Source organism: Amblyomma mixtum, chromosome 3, assembly GCF_055824585.1.
Source record: "Amblyomma mixtum isolate Tamu chromosome 3, ASM5582458v1, whole genome shotgun sequence".
In the NCBI taxonomy this organism is placed as follows: Eukaryota; Metazoa; Arthropoda; class Arachnida; order Ixodida; family Ixodidae; genus Amblyomma; species Amblyomma mixtum.
In genome coordinates, this window is record NC_143014.1 from 33,311,417 (window position 1) to 33,326,033 (window position 14,617).

At 46.3% G+C, this 14,617-nt stretch overlaps 3 protein-coding genes across 3 annotated transcripts in view; all 3 read left to right on the forward strand.

Annotated features, from left to right (window-relative positions):
• Scsalpha1 (Succinyl-coenzyme A synthetase alpha subunit 1) overlaps window positions 1–1,043 on the forward strand; it is a 42,500-nt gene extending 41,457 nt beyond the window's left edge. The window contains exon 8 of the mRNA XM_089578640.1: window positions 898–1,043. Coding sequence (XP_089434766.1) covers window positions 898–924 — 27 coding nt within the window. The 3' untranslated portion in view covers window positions 925–1,043. The remainder of the gene's footprint in view (window positions 1–897) is intronic.
• Window positions 1,044–7,803: 6,760 nt separating this feature from the next.
• LOC149349614 (uncharacterized) lies at window positions 7,804–10,351 on the forward strand. The gene has a single exon (XM_089578642.1). It carries the CDS (start codon window positions 8,327–8,329, stop codon window positions 10,262–10,264), a length of 1,938 nt encoding a protein of 645 aa, XP_089434768.1. The 5' UTR covers window positions 7,804–8,326; the 3' UTR covers window positions 10,265–10,351.
• Window positions 10,352–11,157: 806 nt separating this feature from the next.
• On the forward strand, window positions 11,158–14,225 carry LOC149349615 (DENN domain-containing protein 10-like). The gene is made up of 7 exons (XM_089578644.1): window positions 11,158–11,294; window positions 11,546–11,751; window positions 11,819–12,047; window positions 12,104–12,215; window positions 12,803–13,011; window positions 13,108–13,202; window positions 13,737–14,225. Exons 1-7 carry the CDS (start codon window positions 11,255–11,257, stop codon window positions 13,908–13,910), a joined length of 1,065 nt encoding a protein of 354 aa, XP_089434770.1. The 5' UTR covers window positions 11,158–11,254; the 3' UTR covers window positions 13,911–14,225.
• Window positions 14,226–14,617: the final 392 nt, after the last annotated feature.

The following is a 14,617-nucleotide window of genomic DNA, read 5'->3' on the forward strand; positions in this document are numbered from 1 at the left end:
TGATTTTGCTAGACCTGCATGCATAGATGTGAACAGGTAAAGCTAATCTGAAGTTGCTTGTCACCTGCCTTATGGTGAAGAATATTCTGTGTTGCAGCATGCTATGATGACAGTGATTGCCAAGTTTTAAAAAATGCCACGGGGGCTGTGAAGACAGTGTTATGAAGAAGCCGTGCAAACATAAAATCTGGTAAAAGGGAAAAAGTTTAAAAGCTAGGCATTGTAGTTGAAAGGCTTTGAACATAATCGGCAGAGTGAGCCCACTGCAGGACAAAAGCTTGGCAGTCAGGTCAAAAAGCACTTTAGAGAAAACTGGCATTTTCACGGAGATTTCAACCACTTTTTTGCTACCTATGGTCACAAAAGATTTTTTGAAGCTACTTCTGGGCTGTTTTCGGGGAAAATTTTTGGGATATATTCAGAAAGATCTTACAGATACGAAATCTGGTGTTTTTTTTTTTTAGATTTTCGTGATTTGAAATTCGCATGCCTCCATAACACGTTCACTGCGTCATGTGTCACCGGCGGGTCACATCATTTATCCATGCTATGCTTCCTCGAATACTGAGTCCAGTAATGAAGCCAGAGGCCAGATGTTATCATGTAGTCTAATGAAGAGGACCTCAGTTTAAAATACGTCTCTCAGCTTCATCGTGGGACCCAGTATTTGTGGCTGGAATGAATAAAAAAATGACGTGACGCGCTGGTGACCCATGACGCAGTGAACGTGTTAAGTAAACAGCAATGTGCAACATATGAACATATTATTTGATAGTATGGTAACGGTTTCTTTTTCTGCTCCAGCTGATTTGCATGCAGTAGTGCTGAGCACCCGTCACTGCACATCTTGGCGTTTATGTGACACCATGTTTTTTGTATGTTTTTGTTCTTTTGCAGGAGATGCAGAAGCGTGGTCTGGCATAGTAAGCAACGAAAAATACATAGATGTAGCTAGCACTGGTGTTAACATTTTACTGTACAGGTGGGCTGCGCCATTGTTTCTGCTATGCGAGATAATAAAGGCTTGTTCCATGGATACCAAAGAGAGCACTGTTTTCTTTTACGTTGAACTTTTCCAGCCCTTTGGTAGTCGTCATGATGGCACTGTAAAGATTCGTATTGAATATGTGGAGATTTTAACAAAAAATTGCAGATGAGCTTGTTGTGCTCTAAATTAGTGTCTTATAGCACCCAAGGTTTGCACATAGTATAGCTGCCCTTTTTTTTTATTGTTGGAACTGTAGCAGAAAGTGCTTGAACATTATGAATGGCTGGCTCTAGCTAAAAATAAATGGCTACACAACACTTCTAGCAGCCAATAATGAGTTCAACCCACATCTCTCGGATTGTCTTAAATATGACAACATTTTTACTGACGCATTTGCACTCAGTGGCCATCTTTTTGAAGCAATTATTCACTTTGGAAGGATAATCCATGGTGCGCATTTGGCAATTCGACACTGCCATATGGCAGCACATGTATAGGTGTTGCTCAAAGCTAATATAGTAAATGCAACTAGTTTGGAACAAAGGATGCCACTGTTTGGTAACACTGCTCAGGGAAGCAAAATTATGGCACTCTACTAGAGCACCATTTTCTCGTGTATTATTCTCCATCTGAGACCTCAAAGCTTCATGATGTTGGAGATGTTGGAAATTTCTTGCATACTTTCAAACAACTACAAGGTGCTGCTCACAACTCACTTCTGTTCCCAACCCAAGTAAAGGTGAAGCTACAACATTACACCAAATTGAGCCACTATACTCCATCTCACGACTTCCTTGCAGCGCTTTTGAAGCTAGAAACCTCAGCCAATCGGGAAAGTGCGTTAAACATGCTCCTGCATGCCTCATGGTCTGCAGATATGATTGGAAAAAAAATGAATCGAGGAACATGAGGCAATTTCAGAACAGCGTATGCACACTTGCATATGCTGAACTCGAGCAGTTTGCGGGACGTTACGCCCTTTGTCACATCTGCACTTTTAGTTCAGCATATGCTAACGGAGACGTAACGATCACTTCAGCCTGATGGAGCCATCTGGGTTTTTGAACGAAAACTATTTTTTTCAGCAAACCGACATTCTTTTTTGGGCCTAGGAGAGGCAGAATCGTTGCTCGAAATAAAAAATTAAGCAAATTTACCGCTCACGGATTTTGCTGTATGTAAGAGGAGACAAATGAAAGCCCAATGCCTCATTTGTGACGAGTGAACATACTGAGAAACCCAGTAACAAAAATGAATTCTCTCCAAAGTATGTCGTCATGTTGAAAGGGTTATTTTAGCATGCGCAAAAGTCTCGCGCTAAACTCAGAAGTGAAAGTAGCGCAAGCGTAAGTTAAAGGGTCAGTCTACTCACCGAGATGAGCGTATAAATAATGGCATATTCTGGTAGTTGGCACCCTATAACATCAATAACGAGGGGTCTGCGCCCGGTTTAGGCAGGAATTTATATTTTATTTTGGCGTTAAAAGTCGCGTAAAAAAGCATGGTGGCGACCCCAAACGTTCATTTTGTTCAAGAAAGTGGTAGTCTTTTTTTGTAGAAGCATAAGTGAATATACTACGTACCATTTGTATGCCCCAATGTCAGAGAAACGCACGTTTTGTTCTAGTAAACTGTAGAAGGCGTACCGCTCGCTTTTTCTGTAAATCACATGAATATTTATAGTTACACGTACGCTAAACGCAGGCACATTCCCACTTTTAGTTCAGTGTATGCTAGCAGAGACGCAAAAATAAACTCAGCCTATAGTGGCGCCATCTGGTTGTCAGGATGGGAACCATTGGTGTAAACAAACCGACTCTCCACTTAAGCCTAAAAGCGACAGAATCGTCACTCTAATTATTAAAATAAAGCAAATTTATCCCTTATACGTTTTCTTATGGGCGAGATGAGACGAAGCGAAAGACTGGCGCACCATTTATGGCCAGTGAACGCACTGAAAAAGGCAGCAACAACGAGAATTCAGTCCGAAGCGAGAGGTCCGGCTTCGACGGGCGCCGCCATGTTTGTCGCCGCGCAGCGGAAATCCAGATGGTTGCCAGATGAGACTACCATCTCATACAGATGTGTTCCCACATTAATAAATTCTATTTTAAAATGTTCTACCGCACTCCTTGGCACCACAGCTGGCTAAACGGTAATTTGAGTAAAGAGCTATCGGTTGCTGCAAAGAAAATATGGTCGATAAAATTCAGTAGACTGACCCTTTAAGGCTCGATTTGAAAAAGCGCTTGGCATATGCGCACTTCAAAAGGTGCTACCCCGTATTCCCTTTCGCCCATTTTATAGTGGGACTACATTCTGCAGCGTTGGAACGTCACCTCTGCACTCATCGCAGCTTTGGTAGTGCTGCAAGGAACTACTAAGATGGAGTAGCTCATTGCACCCCTCCAGCAACAATGCATTTGAAATGCTCAAGGCCTGTCAAGGTGCAGGCACAGTAGAGGTTTTCAAGACAACCAGAAAATGTGGACATGTCTTTGCAACCACTGCCTATCACATCACATGGGAGTGCTGGTCCATTGCCCCATTATTCACAGAAGGCCCAGGATCGCTAAGTTGAGTAAGCAAATGCCATTATGGGCTCCACCAACCTAGTGAAACTGGGGATTGTACGTAGTTTATTCTCTTGCCCAGGCATCTGACCTAGATAGCACCTAGATGAGGCAACACTGCCCAGCACACTGCTACTATGCGCCACTGTACAGTTACCATGCATGCATGATGCATATGAGAATTCCATTTTATGCGAAGCATACTACTTTAGCTACCACTTCAGCCCTTCACCGTGGTTATGCGCCTCCAAATCACGTGATACATGACGTCACACCACGTGACACGATGACGTCACGGGAGTGGAGAAACGGGGGCCCACCTCGCGCCGTCGCTGTGGTTGTGCGCCTCCAAATCACGTGATAAATGACGTCACACCACGTGACACGATGACGTCACGACAGTGGAGAAACGGGGGCCCACCTCGCGCCGTCGCTGTGGTTGTGCGCCTCCAAATCACGTGACATGATGATGCCACACCACGTGACACGATGACGTCACGGCAGTGGAGAAACGGGGGCCCACCTTGCGCCGTCAATGTGGTTGTGCGCCTCCAAATCACGTGACATGATGATGCCACACCACGTGACACGATGACGTCACGGCAGTGGAGAAACGGGGGCCCACCTTGCGCCGTCAATGTGGTTGTGCGCCTCCAAATCACGTGATAAATGACGTCACACCACGTGACACGATGACGTCACGGCAGTGGAGAAACGGGGGCCCACCTTGCGCCGTCAATGTGGTTGTGCGCCTCCAAATCACGTGACATGATGATGCCACACCACGTGACACGATGACGTCACGGCAGTGGAGAAACGGGGGCCCACCTTGCGCCGTCAATGTGGTTGTGCGCCTCCAAATCACGTGATAAATGACGTCACACCACGTGACACGATGACGTCACGGCAGTGGAGAAACGGGGGCCACCTCGCATCGTCGCTGTGGTTGTGCGCCTCCAAATCACGTGATACATGACGTCACACCACGTGACACGATGACATCACGACAGTGGAGAAACGGGGGCCCACCTTGCGCCGTCGCTGTGGTTGTGCGCCTCCAAATTACGCGACACGATGATGCTTCGCATTCTCCAGGCTTAACCAAGTTAAGCCTCAGCCATTTTTTATTTGTGCAGCCAGGAGCAATGTCAAGATTACGGCACTAACAGACTTCCATTTGCACCATACTGAAGATGCGCTTATCCAATGAATGAAATAAGCTGAAAGTCATTGTAAAAGAAAACTTCAAAAATATTACACGGTCTGATTTTTCTGTACAACTCGCAGAGTGTTACCTCTGCATGTGTCAGTGAATGTCAGCAAAGCAACCACTAATACTTGATGCTCTGACGCCATTCAGTCGTCAGTGCTCAACAGTCAATAGTGGGTACCAATGCTTTGAGAAATACCACAGCTGACCTCCAAGTTATGTTAACTTGCAGACTCCCATTGTCAGCTGCAACGAACATAGATAGATCCGTGTGCAATCTGTACGCTTTCATTGCTTGCAGTAAGCTGTCACGTATAGAGTGCAGATCCTCCTTCCACAGTGCTGTGGCAAGCTTAACCCTTTCAGGCCCAGTGATTCCAGTTGGAATAGCCAAATTTAGCAGCCGCCAGTCTTGAACTGAGTGAGAAAGTCCTGCTGTTTTTGCAGTAGTTCTGACATTTAGAAATTCATGTACATATTTTAGCGGCCCTTCACCTGACTGACGTATGCTAGTACGTAGGAGAGGGATATTGTCACGTAGTGGCGACTGCAGTCCGGCGAGCAGGGAAACAGCGAGAATGGCTTCCAAATGAAACTCATTATTTGGGCTGACTTATGACCACAAAGAACTGAATGACTCAGTGGCGAAATATAAAAACTCCGTATGCTTTGCTGTCGCGACTGCCTGGTGCCACGTCCTTCCTTGCACCGTGTAGAAGAAAGAAAACCATTTTTGTTTTTCTCTAATCGCGTGGAAGGGTACAAGTAAGCCCCACGTTACTCCTTCAAGATAAACTCTTTTGGTTGAACACATTTACAAGCGCTAAAATATTTCGCAAATAATAATGATTCCAAATAGGATTACTGGAACTGGAGGCCCTGTTATAGTATAATCATTGCGCTCATATTTGTGGTACCTGTCAGTGCTTGTGTCGTGTAAATGTTGCCTCTTTCACATTCTATATGTAACAATAAACATTTTTTACCATGTTGTGGAAAGTTCCTCTGATGCGTTAAAACTTCAGCGAAACTTGGATTCCATCCAGTGCTGGTGCTTAAAATGGGAAATGTCTTTGAGCGCTACGAAATGCAAATTTACCTCTTTCACTCGAAAGCGTTCACCATTACAAACAAGTTACTCATTTTGTAATGTTTCCCTGCAAAAAGTACTCGAATATAATTATCTCGGCGTTTATTTTACATTTAACCTAACGTGGACGAGGCAAGTTGAGTACATTACATCTAAAGCCTGTAGAATACTTAATTTCTTAAAACGAAATTTCAATAAAGCACAGTCTAATGTCAAACAACTCCTTTATTTCACTTAATACGACCAATTCTTGAATATGCCTGCCCTGTATGGGACCCCCAGTTTGCTTACTTATCTGACATGCTCGAGCACGTCCTGAATAATGCTGCGAGATTTGTGTCCAATAATTACAGCTTCTCAACTGGAGTCAAGTCTCTTAAAAACGACCTTGGCTGGAGATCTTTAGCTAACCGTAGAAAACATTTAAGGTTGCAAATCATGCATCGCATCTATTTTGGAAAGCTGAGCATTGACAAAGAGTGGTACCTGCTTCAACCTCATTTTTTTTCTAGACGACTTGATTATCAGTGGAAAATCAGAGATTAAATGTAGGACAGATATTTACAAAACCTCGTTCTTTCCACTGACAATCAATTAGTGGAACAGGCTGCCAGCCAGCATCACTGAGTGCTGCACGAAAGATCAATTCCATGCATTCTTATCTGATGTGTGACATGGCACACAGTTCTCTTGTGCGTGTCCTTCATTTCATTAGTGTCATTGTATTTATGAAGCGCGGTTTTCCTCCTTCAGTGCATGCTTTTCCTCATCTATTATTAGTTGCGCCATTGTATTTTTGTTATCCTGTGGTACTTTAGGCCGAATGAGCAGAAGTTATTGCATTTCCCCCCTGCAATAATGCCTTCGGGCGCTGCAGGTCTCTGTAACAAATAAATAAATAAATGAACAGTTCGTGTTGCACGACCAAAAAAAGTTATCACAGCAGTTATGCAGCACGGTACTGCTTAACAATGCAGAAATCATGAATAGGACCCCTCACTGAAAGGAACACGAATGCACGAATGCTTCAAACACTTCTACATCAACTAAATCTTTGAGATCTTCACATAACAATTTTTTAATTTGTACTGTAAGCAGATGCTGTGAGCTTGAGGCTGGATATCTGGATACTGGCAGCGTGGTTGGCCTGCCTCTTACATGGCATGTCTCAACGCAGCCAGTGCTTGTCTTCAACCAACTAATTCTGCTTACATAGGACACACCACTGACCCACGCACAATGAGAAAATAACAGGTACAAGCTGTTTTTCAAGTCATTCACGCGTATTCATGGTTAGGATCGTGGCATCTTCTACTCCAACAAAAACTGGCGAAGTTTCAGAGCAGTTGATATTTAAATTTTCAAAGGAATCACAAAACAAGCATTTTTCACCTCCTGTGTCCTAATGATTCTATTTGGAATCGTGCAAGAAAACTCATAAAGAACCAACGAAACTTTGATGTTTTATAATTATCCTCCCCCTACACATGCTAGTTTCTGGACATCGATATTTTATATTGAACAGTTTTAATTTGGGCCGGAAAGGGTTAAAAACATGGATCGAAGTCAAGGAAACCATGATCCTTACGGCGATGTCGAAAGTACCTAAACAACTCCAAAAATGCGAGCACGGCGGGCTAGTGATAATGGACAAACATGAGCCGATTACCCAAAGCCAAGACAACGCAAGGAAGCTCCATGCGAACAAAAGCCTTGCAAGGCGGTCGACCGTAACTTGTACATCTTCCTCATAACTTATTTTTTACGTACTGCCCGGGCGACGGTGCTACGCTGACAACGCTGCGAAAAACCAACCTACGAAGCGCAAATCAGTCTGCCGCCATTCCACCGTGCCCGGGCGGCGCGGGAGACGCTCCCGACTGCTGAGCGACTCTCCACTCTCTCCGTATCTCCAGTCTCTCCGCTCTCAGTCTTTCCTCTATGCTCTAGTCTTTCCGTTCTCGCCAAATCTCGCCGGCAGCGACATTCCAGCGCCACTGCGCGGGGAGCTGAAATCTTGTCTTTCACATCTTGTAATTTCTAAACTTATCGATTGAGGAGATTTTTCCGCTGGTGAGTGAATACAATGTTGTTCGCTGTTTACGAGTAGACCACGCGCGCACCAAGAGCTCTTCGTGCAAGCGGCCACTGTTCTGCTTTTTCTCGGCCCAAGACGGTCAAGTGGGAGCTGTCACCCTTCCCTCTTCGGTGTTGTGATGAATGAGAACATGCTTTCGGACTGCGATGTTCCGCAGCAAAACGGCGGCCTGCCCAGCAAGCGCGGACGTATCGGTCGCAGAGACTGGCTGTGGGGTCACGTTGCTTGAGATGCTGGCAAGCGGAGTACGCGGAGCGTTGCAGTTGGCGACGGACATGAGCCGCGAGGACTGCGCTCCATTGTAGCGAACGCATCGTAGTGGCCGCGCGCGCGCGCGCTTCCGCGCCCGCCTGCGCTGGTCGGCGTCATGATGGCTTGTCCGAAAGTGATCCTGGCCAAAAGCACGGCGGCCGTCGGCGGCCTGCCTGCGGGCGGACCGCTGGGGCAGCCGGCGTCTATGGCCTTGCACACATCTGCCTTTTGCCCCATCAACAACGTCGACTTGAACAGAGTGGTCGCGCCGCCCCTGACCAACTACACTATGTCTTATGTGCAGCCTACTCTGTTCAGCAGTACACCGAGCTACCCAAGCAAGTACGACGTGTTCCAAGTCCCTGGGGGCACGCTTGTGGTCCCACGGAGCGCGGACCTCGCGAGCTATTTGGCACCGCCACCTCCGCCGCAGCAGCTCTTCTACTCGCCGCTGTCACTACAACCACAACCTTCGCACTATGCATTTTTAAGCAACACGGCTGTCCAGGCGCCACCGTTGGTGCCGTTCAGCTTGCAGCCTCCTGAACAACCAACATTCCCCTCGTTCGTGAACAACGCTTTTGTGTCTACTGCGAGCTATGCGAGTCCACCAGAACCACTCCCGTCATCATATGGTTCGGCGCCTTCGAACGATCTCTTTCTGACCAGTGGTGCACACTTGTTACAGCAGCCGGATCCATTCCCCAAAGTCTACCCGCTGCTCGAGAGCAAGCAGGAGCCGCCCGAGCAGTCTAGCTATGCAGCATCAGCAGCAGCGCCTTTTGAGAGCTTCCACGGCGACACCAGCACAAGCCCAGCACCGTTCTCGACCAGCGGACCTTACACCAGCCCCAAGTCACTGCCGTTCCCCAAGACGGGTCTTCCCGCACCCCGGCCTATCTTGGCCTGTCCGCGCGCCAAGGAGGCCGCTACCCCCGTGGCCCCCGCGCCATCGTTGCCGGCGACGGGGCTGCTGTCGCCGCCTTGCCAGAGACCCTTGCAGAGGCCGTTCGAACCCGATGCCAGGTTTTCGCTGGGCACTCTTAGGGCCGAGCCGGAGCTGCCGCTCTGTCACGGCGAGGAGACGCGACTGTGCTTCGGTTCCCCGCCGCTGTCAGCTTCCTCCTTGTCCAGCTTGGACAACGCCAGCAGTGCGGACACTGTTCGAGTCACGCTCACAGACTCGTCAAGCACCCTTGAGTTTCCCCCAGTGGAGCTGAAGGTACCAGAAGAACCCATAGCACCCGTCCTTCCAACAACACCTCCAGTGCCAACTCCCGTGCCCACACCACCTCCTTCAACACCGCTGCTAGAACCTGTGGACAAAGTGCATGATATCTATGCCTTTGAAACGAACTCGGATGAAGAGAGTGGAGTGCCCAAATTCAAGTTTCAGAAGAGGCATGAGGTGGCAAAATACTGCTATGCAGGCAGTGCTCGCACACAGCCTTTTCGACGCCGGGGGAGTTATGACATGTTTGACTTCTTAGCATCAGTGCATCGCAAGGCACCAACACCAGAGCTCCATTGCAAGGATGAAGAGACAGATGAGTGTGTTCAACGACGTCGTAGTATCCAAGATAAAGAATTAGCCACAATAATCAGCTTCCACTGCCTCAAAGACAGTGCCAAGGCCACAGTGGGTGTTTATCGTTCATTAATCCATGGACGAGGGCTTTACTCCAAGCGGGACATAGATGCTGGGGAAATGGTGATTGAATATGCAGGACAGGTAATCAGGTCAGTGTTGACAGACAAGCGGGAACGGTTGTATGAGAGCAGAGGCATCGGCTGTTATATGTTTCGCATTGATGAGGACCAAGTAGTGGACGCCACAACACACGGCAATGCTGCCCGTTTCATCAATCACTCTTGTGATCCCAACTGTTACTCCAAAGTGATAGCAGTGTTTGGACAGAAACACATCATCATATATGCACTCCGCAAAATCCACAAGGGTGAAGAACTGACTTATGACTACAAGTTTCCAAAAGAAGATGTGAAGATTCCCTGTTCATGTGGTGCCCGCCGTTGCCGCAAGTTCCTCAACTGACCAAGGTGCCTTCTCCCCTGTGTCCCTGTGACCATTCCTCTTGTACATATAGCTTCCATATGTCAGTAAAATGTTCTTCAAACAATTTTTAACAGGCTTTATTCGACGTAGACCGTTAATATACCTTCGCTTTACCCAAGCGCCACTAAGCGAATCACAAACACGTGAATTCCAGAGAACACCAAGCGCTCGTCCCTGTCTACTTCACTGTCCGTGTCTTTTATTGCGCCCCTGTGTCCTCCTGAAAAGTTATGAACCAACACGCCCAAATACAAGTACTTCTGTTCTTCAAACAAACCTGGTAGATGCTCTATCTAGCTGTGGTGTCATGCATAAGTATGGTCATGTGCTTAGACTGCAGAGGACAAGCTTTCTTGTCAGAGTCACTTAATTTATATGCTGGTGCAGCCCCTGACTTCTGTGTATGTGTGGCTATGATGGAACGTCAAAAACTGAATCAGCAAATTATTTGTAGAATTTGTTATTGCCACAGTCCTTGTGCAGGATGCTGGAGAAATGCAATGCATAAAGAAGGTAATAATGTTTTTTTGCTTTTGTGTGATATTGTGATCCAAATGGCATTTTTTTTTTGTCTCGGTACTTTTTTTTTTTTTTCACGCGTTGAAGTGAATAGAAAAGCAGTACGTGCACTGGCCGCACCACCACCACTGCCAAAAGTTATACTTACCTGTTTTGTGAGTGGGCTACTCATGGTCAGGGGACATTGGTTGTTTAATGTAGTTATGTATTAATGGACCTGGCCATTGACCTGGCGTTTGTGCTCTCCAGTAAAGTCACCTCTCCGGTTGGTCTGAGCACTGACGGGTGGCGGCGCGTTTTGTAGCGCCGACTCGGCTCCAAACATCTATTGGCCCAAAGTAAAGTCGCTTGTCCAAAGAGTCCAAAGCGCACCGGAGCGCAACCTACCGCGCGCTTCCTTATATCCTACCCCCAATCGCGCTCGTGTGGTGTGTACGCCCATCATGTGCCATGGCTGCTGTTGACGATTTGAAAGCAGTTGGTGTTATTGGTAAGTCGTACCCCACACTACTGTTGTTTTTTAACTTGCGAAGCTGTTCGAAGTTCCTCGTATCGTGTGGAAGTGTTACCACTCTCGGTCAGCTTGCTCTACCTGTTTGAGATGTAAAGATGGTGCTACCTATGTTTTTTTTGGTTCTCTAAACTCGTGAACAAAGGTTGACGCATGATACGCGGTCCGTTTGGTATGTGTAATAGTGCTAGCTTTTGTTTCATTGCTTCTGTCGCGTTTCTACATTGCAGAGAAAGACACCAACAACGATGTTCTGTGGACGTGGTCTTACCCGTCGTTCGCGTCACAATATCGTTCTTTGCTCCTGGCAAAATGCGATTTGGAGAATGATAGCATGTCGAGCGAACGGCCGGTGTGGTTCCGCTACTGTCACCATCACAGGGAATGGTTTTATATGTACCAAACGGAAGTCTTTGACAGCGATAACCTGAGCCGAGTAAGTGCGAAGAATGGAATTGCTCGTTGGAGACGCGCTATCTAAATGCGTCTCGCTTTGCCCGTAGGTTAAACTCTTCGTCCTCGTGCTGCACACCAAAGACTTCAGCCCCGAGAAATATGAGACGCTCTCGAGGATACTTAGCAAAGTGTACTGTAAGACTGGAGACCCCACGGCACTGCTGCGACTCTTTTTGTCAGTGTCTGTCAAAGGATCGTGTACAACTGAGGAGAACGGAACGTTTCTGTTGAGCAACTTTGACCGGAGACGCAGCATGACGCACGTGCCCATCAAAGGTGAGCTCTCGATGTGGCACATTCAAGAACAAACACGATTATTTTTCATGCCGCAGATATCATAAAGATGTTTGGTCTGGAGACGATCATCATCTACACTGCACTCATACTGAAAAAGAGGGTGATTGTCTACCATCATAAACTGAACGTTTTGCTCAACTATGTCAGGTGAGTAGAGCGTTCTTGCTCGGCCTGAGCATGGACATGTTTAATCCTAAAAGTACAGTCAGTTGCGCTAAGGCATGTCGGTTCCTGCAAACCGAAATTTCGGGATGAAACGAGGATCCTTTACGGGTGGGAGATTCACTGTCTGCAGCATGGTGTGGTGTGCATCTTGTGTTGTCTGGTCTCAGCTGCTTTTTATGCGACTTAATATTTCAGATTTCTCTGTCTTGCTTTGCATATTTTCAGAGTTCAGCTTGTGTATGTATGTGCACAATTTGCAACTTTGTATGTCTGCTTATTGGAAAGAAGAAAATTGCTGGGTTATTGGCAGTTGTGTTGGAAAAGCTACTCTAAATATCCTGCCTTCCCATGGAATGACTCAAGCTTGGAAAGGAACAGCTATGTTTGCTGAACCCACTTTGTGGGCTACAGTTCTCCTTTTATTTTTTTTCCAGTAAATGTGTAAAGGCATCAGTTAAGGTGATTGTAGTCAGAAAGTTGCCACTTAATGCTTGTGTGACAGGAGCAGCCGCAAGTCATGCACACAAAAGTTCAAATGCTTACCAAGACAAAATACTTTCAATTTTCAGGGCCTTGACAGCTTTGAGCCTGCACAAACCAGAGTGGGAACACTTCTACCCCTTTATGGAGTTGAGTGCTATTGAAGTGGCAGAGCTTTCCGAGATGACCCATTATTTGGCAGGATTCCGTGATGCCAGCGTTGAGGGCCGCTTAGAGCTGTACGATGTCTTCGTCAATTTAGCCGCCATTGAAATTACTGTGGCACCCCACTCAAAAGGTATGTGGGACAGCAGGATGACTCCTTGCTGTGGCTACTTTGTGAAATTTTTCCTGTTGCAGTCACATCTATTGGTTGGTTTTGTTATTCTCATAGATGCCTTCCAGATGAGCAAGATGCACAAGGAAATTGCCATGTTCATGGTGCGGCAGGCAGATAATGATAATTTATCGGACCAAGATGTTGTGCAGGCAAGTTTATTTTGTGTAGGCACATACATGTGCCCTTTGTTTGCTGTCCTAAATTTTTCTGTTGACAGCTCTGTGCAATCAGCATCCAAGTATAAAGGTTAGTGCATGCATTTAAGAAAATGTTATCTGAAATTAATGCACCATTAAACATTGTGTAGAAATTTGGGCACGACTGGCACTGTTGATACAAGAATGAGCCAATGTGCTATTTGTTACTGCATGGTCACGACGTCCAGCAAAGGACACCTAGACATTGTCCATAATATTTTTTCTCTATATCCCTTGCACTGTGTTGCAACCATGTTGCCATTTTACATTAAGGTAATCTTTGCTACCAAAATAGCTCAGCACTGGTTGTTCTGTCTGCAAACATTTTTTCCTGGCTGTGGCTGCAGAGTGATAAGCTAAAGTGATGTGTTGACAAGTCTGTTTACTGCGGTACATGCTCGCCTGTACTACACGACAGACTTGGCATCATATGCATAAAGAGCGTATACAGCTACATGCTCATCACGGGACATGTCATGCTTCCAGGACATTGCAGCAAAGACAGAGGAACTGCTACACAACATGAAGAGTGCTATGGCTCCTGGCACAAGTGGCAAGCCAGTGGTCAGCTTTGCAAAGCTCCAGGAACTAAAGCTAGCACCTGCCCTGGAAAACTTTTACTGGAACTTGGCAGTGGCTGAAGGACTTGTTGATGCCTAGATAGCAGCGAGCAAAAAAAAAAAAAAAAAATACATACCGCACAGTGATGAAACAGATCACCTTACTGGTGGTAACTGAGCACATTTGTTCTGTGTTGAACGCCGAGCCGTACAAGCTTGTCTCATAATGAACGTTACTGCACATTGTTGCTGTGTATGCCGTTACAGCAGTTGTACATAAGAAAGGTGCTGTTTTTACTAGTGCTATTTATTCTTGATCAGTTCGCAAGTAAACGATGTGCTTTCTTTGATGGAGCTGTGCATCTGTATTTGTATAGCATATCCTGAAATAAGACTGCGTGTGCTTATGAATTTAGCTGACCATTCTCTTGGCACTTCTTGTAGTGTGAAGTCATGGAGTCTCCACACGCTCTGCAAAGGCAGTCATGTAAATTCAAGGGGGAGAGGAAAAAAAGTTTATGAATAACCATAAACAAATGAGGGGTGGCCACCAAAAAAAGCAAAGCTTCCTTCCAGTTTTGGTATGCTGTAGAACTGAATCTTGGTTCACCCTACAGTGCCTACAGGCAAATTCCCAGAGACTCCAAGTTCGTGTAGAAGCTATTTTCTCTATACGTTCCTTGAGAACACCAATCACGCAGTGCAATCTATGCATCTTGCCCCTTTTACTGGAGGTATGCTTCCTTGGGGACGAAGTACTCAAGCTGTACGGGTTATTCATTTATGTGTATCAAGTGGACGATGAAA

Coding starts and splice junctions, on each gene's coding strand:
- LOC149349615 (XM_089578644.1), top strand. CDS start 11,255: ATGGCTGCTGTTGACGATTTGAAAGCAGTTGGTGTTATTG. Junction 11,295..11,545: donor GAAAGCAGTTGGTGTTATTG/GTAAGTCGTACC, acceptor TCTACATTGCAG/AGAAAGACACCAACAACGAT. Junction 13,012..13,107: donor TGTGGCACCCCACTCAAAAG/GTATGTGGGACA, acceptor TTATTCTCATAG/ATGCCTTCCAGATGAGCAAG.
- LOC149349614 (XM_089578642.1), top strand. CDS start 8,327: ATGATGGCTTGTCCGAAAGTGATCCTGGCCAAAAGCACGGCGGCCGTC.